Source organism: Coregonus lavaretus (assembly GCF_964263955.1).
Source record: "Coregonus lavaretus genome assembly, contig: HAP1_SCAFFOLD_4473, whole genome shotgun sequence".
In the NCBI taxonomy this organism is placed as follows: Eukaryota; Metazoa; Chordata; class Actinopteri; order Salmoniformes; family Salmonidae; genus Coregonus; species Coregonus lavaretus.
This window is the reverse complement of record NW_028164087.1, coordinates 1-14,315: the sequence shown is the minus strand read 5'-3', so window position 1 is coordinate 14,315 and position 14,315 is coordinate 1. Positions and strand designations below refer to the sequence as shown.

The 14,315-nt window shown below is 46.2% G+C and overlaps 1 protein-coding gene across 1 annotated transcript in view; it reads left to right on the top strand.

Annotated features, from left to right (window-relative positions):
* The window catches only part of LOC311117480 (catenin delta-2-like), a gene marked incomplete at both ends in the record, with an annotated part of 41,278 nt that extends 26,966 nt beyond the window's left edge, over window positions 1-14,312 (top strand). The window contains 3 exons of the mRNA XM_084192403.1: window positions 8,909-9,035; window positions 12,105-12,236; window positions 14,257-14,312. Of these exons, the coding sequence (XP_084048529.1) occupies window positions 8,909-9,035; window positions 12,105-12,236; window positions 14,257-14,312 (315 nt within the window). The remainder of the gene's footprint in view (window positions 1-8,908; window positions 9,036-12,104; window positions 12,237-14,256) is intronic.
* Window positions 14,313-14,315: the final 3 nt, after the last annotated feature.

The following is a 14,315-nucleotide window of genomic DNA, read 5'->3' as shown; positions in this document are numbered from 1 at the left end:
AACTGTAAGTTGCTCTGGATAAGAGTGTCTGCTAAACGACTAAAATCAATGCTGTTCATTGACTATAGCTCAGCCTTCAACACTATAGTGCCCTCCAAGGTCATCACTAAGCACAGGACCCTGGGACTGAACTCCTCCCTCTACAACTGAACTCCCTGATGGGCCACCCCCAGGTGGTGAGGGTAGGCAAAAACACATCCTCCACACTGACCCTCAACACGGGGGCCCCTCAGGGGTGCATGCTTAGTCCCCTCCTGTACTCCCTGTTCAGCCACGACTATGTGGCTGCGCTCAACTCCAACACCATCATTAAGTTTGCTGACGCCACGATGGTGGTTGGCCTGATCACCAACGACAATGAGACAGCGTATAAGGAGGAGGTCAGTGACCTGACAGTGTGGTGCCAGGATAACAACCTCTACCTCAGCGTCAAATGAAATCAAGCTTTATTTATACAGCACATTTCAGACATGGAATGCAACGCAATGTGCTTTACAGGAAAAAAACAAATAAAACACAATGAAAATAAAAGCTGAAATATTTACTACACAACAAACATAAGACAAAAAAACTAAAGAATGACACAAACTGAACAACTAAAAAGCTTTCTGATAACGCTGCCAAGGGAAAATTCACATACAGTGCATTCGGAAGGTATTCAGACCCCTTCACTTTTTCCACATTTTGTTACGTTACAGCTTTATTCTAAAAAGGATTAAATTGTTTTGTTTTTCTCATCAATACCCCATAATGACAAAGCAAAAACTGGTTTTTACACATTTTTGAAAAATTATAAAAAATATAAATCTGAAATATCACATTTACATAAGTATTCAGACCCTTTACTCAGTACTTTGTTGAAGCACCTTTGACAGCGATTACAGCCTTGAGTCTTCTTGGGTATGACGCTAAAAGCTTGGCACACCTGTTTTTGGGGAGTTTCTCCCATTCTTCTCTGCAGATCCTCTCAAGCTCTGTCAGGTTGGATGGGGAGCGTCGCTGCACAGCTATTTTCAGGTCTCTCCAGAGATGTGCGATCAGGTTCAATTTCGGGCTCTGGCTGGGCCACTCAAGGACATTCAGAGACTTGTCCCGAAGCCACTCCTGCGTTGTCTTGACTGTGTGTTAAGGGTTGTTGTCCTGTTGGAAGGTGAACCTTCGACCCAGTCTGAGGTCCTGAGCGCTCTGGAGCAGGTTTTCATCAAGGATCTCTCTGTACTTTGCTCCGTTCGTCTTTCCCTCGATCCTGACTAGTCTCCCAGTCCCTGACGCTGAAAAACATCCCCACAGCATGATGGTGCCACCACCATGCTTCAGCGTAGGGATGGTGTCAGGTTTCCTCCAGACGTGACGCTTGGCATTCAGGCCAAAGAGTTCAATCTTAGTTTAATCAAACCAGAGAATATTGTTTCTCATGGTCTGAGAGTCCTTTAGGTGCCTTTTGGCAAACTCCAAGTGGGCTGTCATGTGCCTTTTACTGAGGAGTGGCTTCTGTCTGGCCACTCTACCATAAAGGCCTGATTGGTGGAGTGCTGCGGAGATGGTTGTCCTTCTGGAAGGTTCTCCCATCTCCACAGAGGAACTCTGGAGCTCTGTCAGAGTGACAATCGGGTTCTTGGTCACCTCCCTGACCAAGGCCCTTCTACCCCGATTGCTCAGTTTGGCCGGGCGACCAGCTCTAGGAAGAGTCTTGTTGATTCCAACCTTCTTCCATTCAAGAATGATGGAGACCACTATGTTCTTGGGGACCTTCAATGCTGCAGAAATGTTTTGGTACACTTTCTCAGATCTGTGCCTCGACACAATCCTGTCTCGGAGCTCTACGGACAATTCCTTTGATCTCATGGCTTTGTTTTTGCTCTGACATGCACTGTCAACTGTGGGACCTTATATAGACAGGTGTGTGCCTTTCTAAATCATGTCCAATCAATTGAATTTACCACAGGTGGACTCCAATCAAGTTGTAGAAACATCTCGAGGATGATCAATGGAAACAGGATGCACCTGAGCTCAATTTCGAGTCTCATAGCAAAGGGTCTGAATACTTATGTAAATAAGGTATTTCTGTTTTTTATTTTTGATACATTTGCAAAAAAATCTAAAAACCTGTTTTCGGTTTGTCATTATGGGGTATTGTGTGTAGATCCATTTTAGAATAAGGCTGTAATGTAACAAAATGTGGAAAAAGGGAAGGGGTCTGACTACTTTCCGAATGCTCTGTAGGTTTGCTGGGGTAGGATTTATCAGGCCGCCAATGGTCGAGAAGAGCCCACCCAAATTATTCTGATTAATAGTGATCAAATTCGAAAGATGAGCACGTCTGGGATTTCTAATTGCCTTGTTATATATGCCAACTTGCTCTCTGAGAATATCATAATGGACCCGCAACATTGACTTTCTCCACTTATGCTCTGCCTTTCTGTAATTTCTCTTTAATTGAATAGTTTCCTCACTCATCCAAGGGGCTCTCCGTTTGGATGTGGCCTTTTTCAACTTTACTGGAGCTATGGCATCAATGGTTGCCCTTAATTTGCTATTAAAGTTATCAACTAAATCATCACAAGTGGAAGGCAGAATAGGTGGTGGAGTATTGTTCATGCACTCAATAAAATATGTAGCAACTTCAGAAGTTAATAATGCATTCAGTATTACCCTGTGCTATGGGCAACAAGGTAGTAACAAACACACAGTGGTGATCAGATAAAGCAACATCAACAATAGAGGATATGTCAATAGAAAGCAGTTATGTATGGGCCCAGTAACATGTTGGATGAAGTCCATAAATTCCATGGCCTTGGAGTCAGTCTCTTTGTCAACATGAATATTAAAATCGCCCAACACGATGATTTTATGATAGTTCTGAAGTACAATAGACAATAGTTCAGATAGATCAGTAAAGAAAGTGTGGCAGTGCTTTGTTGGCCTATACAGGGTTATGGCCAGCACTGGTGGCTGACATTTAAACAGTATTGCATGATGCTCAAAAGACCCATTATCGCCAAACGAAATGCCCTTACAGCCGTGCATCAGTAAAAGTAGAGGCTTGACAAAGGAGGCTCGACGGGGCTGTAGTGGTGCGGGTTGAGAGCTTCAAGTTCCTCGGTGTCCACATCAGTAAGGAATTATCATGGTCCACACACACCAACATAGTTGTGAAGAAGGCACAACAAAGCCTCTTCCCCCTCAGGAGGCTGAAAAGATTTGGCATGGCCCCTCAGATCCTCAAAAAGTTATACAGCTGCACCATTTAGAGCATCTTGACTGGCTGCATCACCGCTTGGTATGGCAAATGCTTGGCATCTGACCACAAGGCGCTACAGAGGGTAGTGCGTACGGCCCAGTACATCACTGGGGCTGAGCTCCCTGCTGTCCAGGACCGCTATACCAGGCGTTGTCAGAGGAATGCCCTAAACATTTTAAAAGACTCCAGCCACCCAAGTCATAGCTGTTCTCTTTGCTACCGCATGTCAAGCGGTACCAATGCACCAAGCCTAGAACCAACAGGACCCTGAACATATTCTACCCCCAAGCATTAAGACTGCTAAATAGGTAGTTAAATAGTTAGTCAAATAGCTACCTGGACTATCTGCATTGACCCTTTTGACTCATCATTTACACTGCTGCTGTCTATTATCTATCCTGTTGCCTAGTCACTTTATCTCTACCTATATGTACATATCTACCTCAATTTCCTCGCACACATGCACATCGACTCGGTACTGGTACCATCTATATATAGCCAAGTTATTGTTACTAATTGTTCTTTTAATTCCTTGTGTTATTATTTTTCTATTTTTTCCAAATGTTTCTCTCTGCATTGTTGGGAAAGACCCGTAAGTACTGTAAGCATTTCACTGTTAGTCGACACCTGTTGTTTACGAAGCATGTGACAAATAAAATGTCATTTGATTTTCTGACAGCTAACACAAATCAGGTGTCAGGCAAGGTTACTGATCATGCGTAACACGTGAAGGTCACCCACATGCTGTGTGCATGTGTCCCGCGTGTGTTGGATTTATAGCATGTGTGAGGCCTGTGTGCGTACCTCTGCATGGTTTCCAGTCTAACTATAGTCTGAAAGCAGAGAATGTCAGTGGGGAAAGATGGTATGACAGATGTGTTGGATGTATGCTATATCTGGAGATGTTGATTGGGGTGGGGAGGTAAGTGCAGGGAGAGGAGGTGTCTGAGGTGTAATCATGTGTGAGAGATAGAAAATGTGCGTGCGTGTGTATGCCTTCTTACTGGCTAGTGAGCATGTGTGTGAAGTAGTTTTCATTTAAAAATATCCTTAACATTCTACTGAATGGGAAAAGTTTCCTTAGATTCCTTTCAAATATTCACTGCCTCGTACTTTAGCCCTACATTATTGGGCTTTAGGAATTAAGTCATAAGATAAGAGTGTAGTTGAAATTAGAGTGTTTTATTATATTATTCCCTTAATCTAATGAATATGGAATATGTCTAACATTAAACACTATCTTTCCATTGTCTTCTCTCCCATTCCCAGTTTGAAGTGGAATAGACATATTTCTGAGAGACAGAGTCACAACTATTGTTTTACACACACACATACACACACACATACGCACACACACACACACGCATGCACACATGCACCGACATGCACACACACACACGTTATACAGCTGTCTCAGTGAAAACATAAAGGGGATTTGACTGTAGGGGGAAAAAAAGCATGACGGGCTGAATGTTAAAAAGCGTGACATGGAATGAGTGTGGTAAAACGACAGAAGTTGCCGTGGGTGAGGCCTGTAGGGACGGACCAATTTTTCGTAACCTTTATTCAGCCTAATCGCATCACACACACATACACGCACGCACCTTGTGCGTAGGCTTTAAGTTAATCGACTCTTACCTTGCAGTCTTGCGGCCTTGAAATACCTGTCCAATGTCGTTAGATGCAAGAGGCACAATGGTCGCCTGGCAACCAAACTCTCTCCTTGCTGGGGGGGTGGAGGGAGAGAGCGAGCGAGAGGGGGTGGAAGGAGAGAGAGAGGTGAAGATAGATAGGGAGAGGAGAGAGAGTAAGATAAGTGAGGGTGTGGAGGGGGGTAATGAGAGTGAGGGGATATGAGGAGAGGAGAGAAGGAAATTGGGGCGTCTTTGAACTGTATCAGAGAGGATCCAATCTTTGATCCTTCTGGAGCTCTGCAGGAAACAGGCATGTCACGGCAGGGCAGGACGTATGCGTGCGTGCGTTAGCAGAGAAAGTTAAAGGTGAATCATGGCAGGGGAGGGTTCCCAGAGGAGGGAGAAATAGTGGTGACAGAACAGTCGTGATAGTTACAGTATAATGACATCATTATTAACTATAAGGTTATGGCTCTTCTATAACCGGTCCTAATGCTGAATCCAATGTTTGATGCTTTCTTAAGTGTTGTTTTCAATTATCCTGTTTTTCTTCTTTATTTAATTGTGTTCCAGCTCAGTAGGCACCTGTTGTAGCTTTCCGTCGTATCGACGCAGCAATTATACAACAGCAATTATGTGAGTGGAGTTTTGGGTGGTTAAGGTAGATGTCGAGAAGCATCGTTAGTGTAGACGATGACTTAATTGGTGCGTGAACCCAACTGGAGATTTCTATCTGTTCCATCTACAATCATTAAATTGAAACAACAGCTGCTGTACTGTGGTGTTATAGTCATCTGGTGAAGTACCTAACAGGGATCACTGTGGTGTTATAGTCATCTGGTGAAGGACCTAACAGGGATCACTGTGGTGCTATAGTCATCTGGTGAAGAACCTAACAGGGATCACTGTGGTGCTATAGTCATCTGGTGAAGTACCTAACAGGGATCACTGTGGTGTTATAGTCATCTGGTGAAGAACCTAACAGGGATCACTGTGGTGTTATAGTCATCTGGTGAAGGACCTAACAGGGATCACTGTGGTGCTATAGTCATCTGGTGAAGAACCTAACAGGGATCACTGTGGTGCTATAGTCATCTGGTGAAGTACCTAACAGGGATCACTGTGGTGTTATAGTCATCTGGTGAAGAACCTAACAGGGATCACTGTGGTGCTATAGTCATCTGGTGAAGGACCTAACAGGGATCACTGTGGTGTTATAGTCATCTGGTGAAGTACCTAACAGGGATCACTGTGGTGTTATAGTCATCTGGTGAAGTACCTAACAGGGATCACTGTGGTGTTATAGTCATCTGGTGAAGAACCTAACAGGGATCACTGTGGTGCTATAGTCATCTGGTGAAGGACCTAACAGGGATCACTGTGGTGTTACAATCATCTGGTGAAGGACCTAACAGGGATCGCTGTGGTGTTACAATCATCTGGTGAAGGACCTAACAGGGATCGCTGTGGTGTTACAATCATCTGGTGAAGCCCCTAACAGGGATCACTGTGGTGTTATAGTCATCTGGTGAAGGACCTAACAGGGATCATTGTGGCGTTATAGTCCTGTAGCTCAGTTGGTAGAGCATGGCGCTTGCAACGCCAGGGTTGTGGGTTCGTTTCCCACGGGGGGCCAGTATGAATATGTATGCACTCATTAACTGTAAGTCGCTCTGGATAAGAGCGTCTGCTAAATGACTAAAATGTAAATAGTCATCTGGTGAATCACCTAACTGGGATCACGGTGGTTTTATAGTCATCTGGTGAATCACCTAACAGGGATCACTGTGGAGTGTGATTCATTTTAATTTATTTTAATTTATTTATTTGTACTTTTACCCCTTTTTCAAAAAAAAATGGTGATATCCAATTGGTAGTTACAGTCTTGTCCCATCGCTGCACCTACCCTACGGACTTGGGAGAGGTGAAGGTCTAGAGCCATGCGTCCTCCGAAATACAACCCTGCCAAGCCACACTGCTTCTTGACACACTGCTCGCTTAACCCGGAAGCCAGCCGCACCAATGTGTCGGAGGAAACACCGTCCAGCTGGTGACCGAAGTCAGCTTGCAGGCACCCGGCCGCCACAAGGAGTCGCTAGAGCACGATGGGACAAGGAAATCCCAGCCGGCCAAACCCTCCCCTAACCCGGACGACGCTGTGCCAACTGTGCGCCGCCTCATGGGTCTTCCGGTCACGGCCGGCTGTGACACAGCCTGGGATTGAACCCGTGTCTGTGGCCTTAGACCACCCCTCATCACTGTCAAACGCTCCCTAAAACACTTTAGCGAGTAGGGCCTTCCTAATTGACCTGGCCCAGGTATCCTGGATGGATATCGATCTCATTCCGTCAGTAGAGGATGCCTGGTTGTTCCTTAAAAGTGCTTTCCCTCTCAATCTTAAATAAGCATGCCCCATTAAAAAAAATCAGAACTAAGAACAGATATAGCCCCTGGTTCTCCTCAGACTTGACTGCCCTTGACCAGCACAAAAACATCCTGTGGCGTACTGCATTAGCATCGAATAGCCCCTGCGATATGCAACTTTTCAGGGAAGTTAGGAACCAATATACACAAGCAGTTAGGAAAGCAAAGGCTAGCTTTTTCAAACAGACATTTGCATCCTGTAGCACTAACTCCAAAAAGTTTTGGGACACTTTAAAGTCCATGGAGAATAAGAGCACCTCCTCCCAGCTGCCCACTGCACTGAGGCTAGGAAACCACCAATAAATCTACAATAATCGAGAATTTCAACAAGCATTTTGCTATGGCTGGCCATGCTTTCCACCTGGCTACCACTACTCCGGCCACCAGCTCTGCACCCTCCGCTGCAACTTGCCCATGCACCCCCCCCCCCCCCCCCCCCCCCCCCCCCCCCCGCTTCTCCTTCACACAAATTCAGACAGCTGATGTTCTGAAGAGCTGCAAAATCTGGACCCCTACAAATCATCTGGGCTAGAGATCTGGACCCTTTCTTTCTAAAATTAGCCGCCGAAATTGTCGCAACCCCTATTACTAGCCTGTTCAACCTCTCTTTCGTAACGTCTGAGATCCCCAGTGATTGGAAAGCTGCCACGGTCATCCCCCTCTTCAAAGGGGGTGACACTCTAGATCCAAACTGTTACAGACCTATATCCATCCTGCCCTGCCTTTCGAAAGTTTTTGGAAGCCAAGTTAACAAACCGATCACCGACCATTTCGAATCCCACCGTACCTTCTCCGCTATGCAATCCGGTTTACGAGCTGGTCATGGGTGCACCTCAGCCACGCTCAAGGTCCTAAATAATATTATAACTGCGATCGATAATAGACAGTACTGTGTAGCCGTCTTCATCGACCTGGCACATCTATTATTCCAGTGTTAATACTAAATTGTCATTATTTTGCACTATGGCCTATTTATTACCTTACCTCCATAACCTGCTACATTTGCACACAGTATATATATATTTTCTGTTGTATTTTTGACTTTATGTTTTGTTTATCCCATATGTAACTCTGTATTGTTGTTTTTATCGCACTGCTTTGCTTTATCTTGGCCAGGTCGCAGTTGTAAATGAGAACTTGTCTGGTTAAATAAAGGTTAAATAAAATAAATAAAACAATAAAAAAGACTGCTGAGCCACTCGGGAGGCCCATGTGTGTGATTCATTTTGAAGACATTTTAACATATCTGTCTGTGTATGTTGTGTAGGATGGATTTTTCAATGTGTGTACTTTAAAGGGCGATTCTAACACATTTCTCTCTCCCTCTCTTTTTCTCTCTATCTCTCTCTCTCTCTCTCTCTCTCTCCCTCACTCACTCTCTCTATCTCTCTCTCTCTCGCTCTCTCTCCCTCACTCATTCACTCTCTCTCTCTCTCTCTCTCTCTCTCTCTCTCTCTCTCTCTCTTCTCGCTCCCTCACTCATTAACTCTCTCTCTCTCTCTCTCTCTCTCTCTCTCTCTCTCTCTCTCTCTCTCTCTCTCTCTCTCTCTCTCTCTCTCTCTCTCTCTCTCTCTCTCTTCCTCTCTCTCTCTCTCTCGCTCTCCTACAGGATGGATACTCTCAGTATCACTTTGTTGGTTCTGCCTCTACGATAGAGAGAGACAGACAGAGACCCTACTCCTCCTCTCGCACCCCATCTGTGTCCCCCGTACGAACTTCACCCAACAACCGCTCAGGTCAGTGTTTGTGTGTGTGCGTGTCAGAGAAGGCTGGTGGGAGGAGCTATAGGAGGACAGGTTCATTGTAATTGCTGGAATGGAATAAATGGAACTGTATCAAACACATGGAAACCACATTTGACTCAGTTCTATTCATTCCCTTCCAGCCATTACAATGAGCCTGTCCTCCTAAAGCTCCCCCCACCAGCCTCCTCTGGTGTGTGTGTGTGTGTAAGCTGTCCTCTCTGTCACCCTGATAAACTCTTGCCTCCAAATTCCTCTCCCTTAAACAGGCCAATGAGCCAGAGAGCTATAGGAGGAGTACATTAGAATTACCCATTGGTATCAGCGCCAGCCTGCCTATGGGCTTTCAGACTTTGCATGGTTAGCATTAGCCATTGGCATCAGCGCCAGCCTGCCTATGGGCTTTCAGACTTTGCATGGTTAGCATTAGCCAATAGCACCAGGGCTAGCCTGCCTGTGGCTGTGCTTCCTCCACAGTGGATTTAGCCTGGTGATGAGGCAGAAAAGTGATTTTCCTCCCCCTGGCTTAGGGGACTCTTTAACTGGCCCTGGCCTTAGCTTCAGAACAACTAGCTTCCATGCTTAATGGTGTGTGTGTGTGTGTGTGTGTGTGTGTGTGTGTGTGTGTGTGTGTGTGCGTGTGCAATAGCTATTCCATCTCAAAGTCATTGAAAAAAAACATCACTATTTCTTACCACTTCATTGCTCTGCACCTACTAAGAACTGAGCCGGTATTATAATGGCATACAGTAAGTGAGAGTGTGGTATAGTAGTGATAACAGTTCCCTGAGGAGTGAAGTTAGACATGATGACATAAGTTGTAAGAGGAGAAGATGAGTCTAACTTTGAATATTGACATTGAGAATCAGCAGCTTATAGGGATATAGAGACCCTGCTCTCTCCTTTCCTCTATCCCTCATCTCCCTCCTTTCCACACCTCTTCTCCTCCTACTTTCCTCTATCCCTCATCTCCCTCCTTTCCACACCTCTTCTCCTCCTACTTTCCACACCTCTTCTCCTCCTACTTTCCACACCTCTTCTCCTCCTACTTTCCTCTATCCCTCATCTCCCTCCTTTCCACACCTCTTCTCCTCCTACTTTCCTCTATCCCTCATCTCCCTCCTTTCCACACCTCTTCTTCTCCTACTTTCCTCTATCCCTCATCTCCCTCCTTTCCACACCTCTTCTCCTCCTACTTTCCTCTATCCCTCATCTCCCTCCTTTCCACACCTCTTCTCCTCCTACTTCCACACTCTTCTCCTCCTACTTTCCTCTATCCCTCATCTCCCTCCTTTCCACACCTCTTCTCCTCCTACTTTCCTCTATCCCTCATCTCCCTACTTTCCACACCTCTTCTCCTCCTACTTTCCACATCTCTTCTCCTCCTACTTTCCTCTATCCCTCATCTCCCTACTTTCCACACCTCTTCTCCTCCTACTTTCCACACCTCTTCTCCTCCTACTTTCCTCTATCCCTCATCTCCGTCCTTTCCACACCTCTTCTCCTCCTACTTTCCACACCTCTTCTCCTCCTACTTTCCACACCTCTTCTCCTCCTACTTTCCACACCTCTTCTCCTCCTACTTTCCACACCTCTTCTCCTCCTACTTTCCTCTCCTCATTCTCCCTCTCCTTTATCGCTCTCTAATCCTGCGTTCCATGGTTCTCTCCTCCTCCTGTTCCCCTGCTCTCCAGTACATGCTGTTCTGGATCTACTACAACCATGTTTTCTAGCCTCTGAGACTGATCAAAGTAGATTGAGAGAGTGAGGGAGGGAAGAGGGGGAGAGAGGGGGAGTCAGAGAGAGTCAAAGGAGGTAAAAGCACAAACAGAGAGAACCCCCTGGGTGTGGAGAGTGGCGGAAAAAGAGAAAGAGAGAGAGAGGAAGAGAGAGAGAGAGAGAGAGATGTGTGTGCGTCATCCTCATTCAAGCGTGGGACCTTGTCTGTTCTCTGTGATTAACACTGGCCAAGAGAGACCCTGACCTAGGGGCCCATGCACACTAACACACACACACACACACACACACACACACACACACGCATACACACTGTCTCTGTGTGACAGTAGTAAATGATAAGGGTTTCATGGCTGAACTGTTTCTCTCAGAGTAACTGAATGATCCTGCTCACATGACTGTTCTAACTGGGGCTACCTGTGAGTGTGTGTGTATGTTTGTGTGTGTGCTTGTGCGTGCATGTGTCTGTGCGTGCGTGTGTGTGACCTTTCAAAGCCCCTAGGCTCTCAGTGTACCATGCCGATAGCTCTCAGACCTGATCTCCATGGGTAACCGTATCTAACAGTGACGAGCCTGGTCTCCGGGGTTACAGGATCTAAAGGTGTTGTGTTACGGTAGTGATGATCTGTTTAACAGAGTTGCTGTCACAGTGTTGTCACACATTCATTTCTCCCCTCCCCTCCTCTCCTCTCCTCTTCTCTCCCTTCCTCTCCCCACCCCCCTCCCCTCCCCTCCCCTCCTCTCCCCACCCCCCTCCCCTCCCCTCTCCTCCTCTCCTCTCCTCTCCCCACCTCTCCTCTCCTCTCCCCACCCCCCTCCCCTCCCCTCTCCTCCTCTCCTCTCCTCTCCCCACCTCTCCTCTCCTCTCCCCTCCCCCCTCCCCTCCTCTCCTCTCCTCTCCCTCCTTTATGTTTCTATTAGGTTATTTATATTTATAGAATGCTGTACTATTCCAGGGGTGAACCTGTTACTTAAAGCCTTCTATTATCTGGATGGTTTAATACAGTGTAGGTGAGCAGTTTATATTATGTATGAAGTAAGCACTTGATAAGAGTGTATAGGTAAGCAGTATCATAGACTGTAGTGTGTGAGTAAGCATTTTCAGGGGACTGTAAGAGGAGTTCACATGCCCCCTGTGAGTGAGTGTCTGTGTGTGTCTGTGTGCGTGTGAGTAAGGGTTTTCAAGGGAATTACTGTGTGCTACTCTGACCTGCAGGAGACGACCTTCATGCTGTCACACTAAACACATGATGATGATGATGAATAATGTGTGTGTGTGTGTGGTGTGTGTGTGTGTGTGTGTGTGTGTGTGTGTGTATGTTACAGCAAGCGCCCCGGCCTCTCCCAGAGAGATGATGAGTATGAAGGATCGCAAGCCCGAATACGACTCCACGGCAACCAACGCAGGATTCCACAGCAACAAAGGAGAGCACACATCCCGGAAAGACACCATGGCAGGTGTGTGTGAGAGGAGAGATTAAGAACAGATGATGACTTTGTATCTAAGCATCTCTTTCCACGATTCTCTCCCCCCTCCCTCTCTCCCCCTCCCTTCTCTCTCCCCCCTCCCTGTCTCTCTCCCCCCTCCCTCTCTCTCTCCACCCTCCCCTCTCTCTCTCCCCCCTCCCTCTCTCTCTACCCCATCCCTCTCTCTCCCCCCTCCCTCTCTCCCCCTCCCTTCTCTCTCCCCCCTCCCTGTCTCTCCCCCCCCTCCCTCTCTCTCTCCACCCTCCCCTCTCCCTCTCTCTCTCCCCCTCCCTCTCTCTCTACCCCATCCCTCTCTCTCCCCCCCTCCCTCTCTCTCTACCCCATCCCTCTCTCTCCCCTCCCTCTCTCTCTACCACATCCCTCTCTCTCCCCCTCCCTGTCTCTCTCCCCCCTCCCTCTCTCTCTCCCCCTCCCTCTCTCTCCCCCTCCCTGTCTCTCTCCCCCCTCCCTCTCTCCCCCCTTCCTCTCTGTTGTTGAGTTTTTCTCATATAATAACCTCAATAGATCACAAATAAAAGAATGTCCAGGACAAAGGTTTGAGTTCTCTAATCAAACGGTTTATTCTGAAACTCAACAGGCTACTCTATGGCCGTAGCCTACGCCAAATAAATCTGTAAAATACACAAATCAGCAACAGTTAGCTATCTCACTTGTCCATCACCTCAGTCAAGACCTGCCACCGCCAGACCCTATATTTGTTTTAGTTTTGTTTTTAAAACGTCTTTGATATTCTCTTTGCATTGCTATGTAAAATAAATCTATTATTATTATAATATACATGTAACTGTAAAGATATAGGAAACAATATAGGAAACACTTCATTAAATTATGGTTGTGAGGTGCAATTTTCCTGTGAGGTGTAATTTCCCTGTGGGGTGTAATTTTCCTGCCCTGGTTTAGGTCCACTGAACCCCATGGAGGGCAAGGTAAACGCCAATTACACAGCCATTCTGAGTGATCATTTCTATCCTGATGGGAGTGGTCTCTTCCAGGATGACAATGCCCATCCACAGGGGTCACTAAATGGTTTGATGACCATGAAAACTATGTAAACCATATACCATGGCCATCTCAGTCACCAGATTTCAACCCAATTGAACACTTATGGGAGATTCTGGAGCGGCGCCCAAGACAGCGTTTTCCACCACCATCAACAAAACACAAAATTATGGAATTTCTCATCGAAGAATGGTTTCGCATCCCTCCAGTAGAGTTCCAGACACTTGTAGAATCTATGCCAAGGTGCATTGATGCTGTTCTGGCTCGTGGTGGCCCAACACCCTATTAACCCTCCCATTGTCCTAGGGTCAAAATGACCCGCCACTGTGTTGAACCAACTTTATTTAATTTTTATATTTTTGGGATCATTTGTGAGAAGGAGGCAGTGAGACCTTATCACTGCCTCCTTCTCACAAATGATCCAAAAAATAAAAAAATTAAATAAAGTTGGTTCAACACAGTGGCGGGTCATTTTGACCCTAGGACAACGGGAGGGTTAAGACACTTTATGTTGGTGTTTCCTTTATTTTGGCAGTTTCCTGTAGCTCTCTTAACTCATTAAGAGGCATTTACTAATTACTAGTTTTAGACTTACATTGTATAGACATTTTGTCAGTAATTAACTGCGCGACTTAAAGGCTGATGTTATTTTCACCAGCCTCTGACATGTTCTCAAGCTAAAGGCTGATGTTATTTTCACCAGTTATCACTCACTTACTCACTCACTCACTCACTCACTCACTCACTCACTCACTCACTCACTCACTCACTCACTCACTCACTCACTCACTCACTCTCTCTCTCTGACATCCTCTCTCTCTGACACTCTCTCTGACACGCTTTCTTTCTCTCACTCTCTCTCTCACTCTCTCTCTCTCTCACTGACACCCTTTCTCTCTGACCCTCTCTCTCTGACACGTTCTCTCTCTATCTCACTCTCTCTCTCTCACACTCTCTCTCGCTCTCTGACACCCTCTCTCTCTTCTTTCAGTCCAAATCTCCTGTGGAACATCCACGTTGTTCCGGAACTCTTATGTGACTGCTAATGAC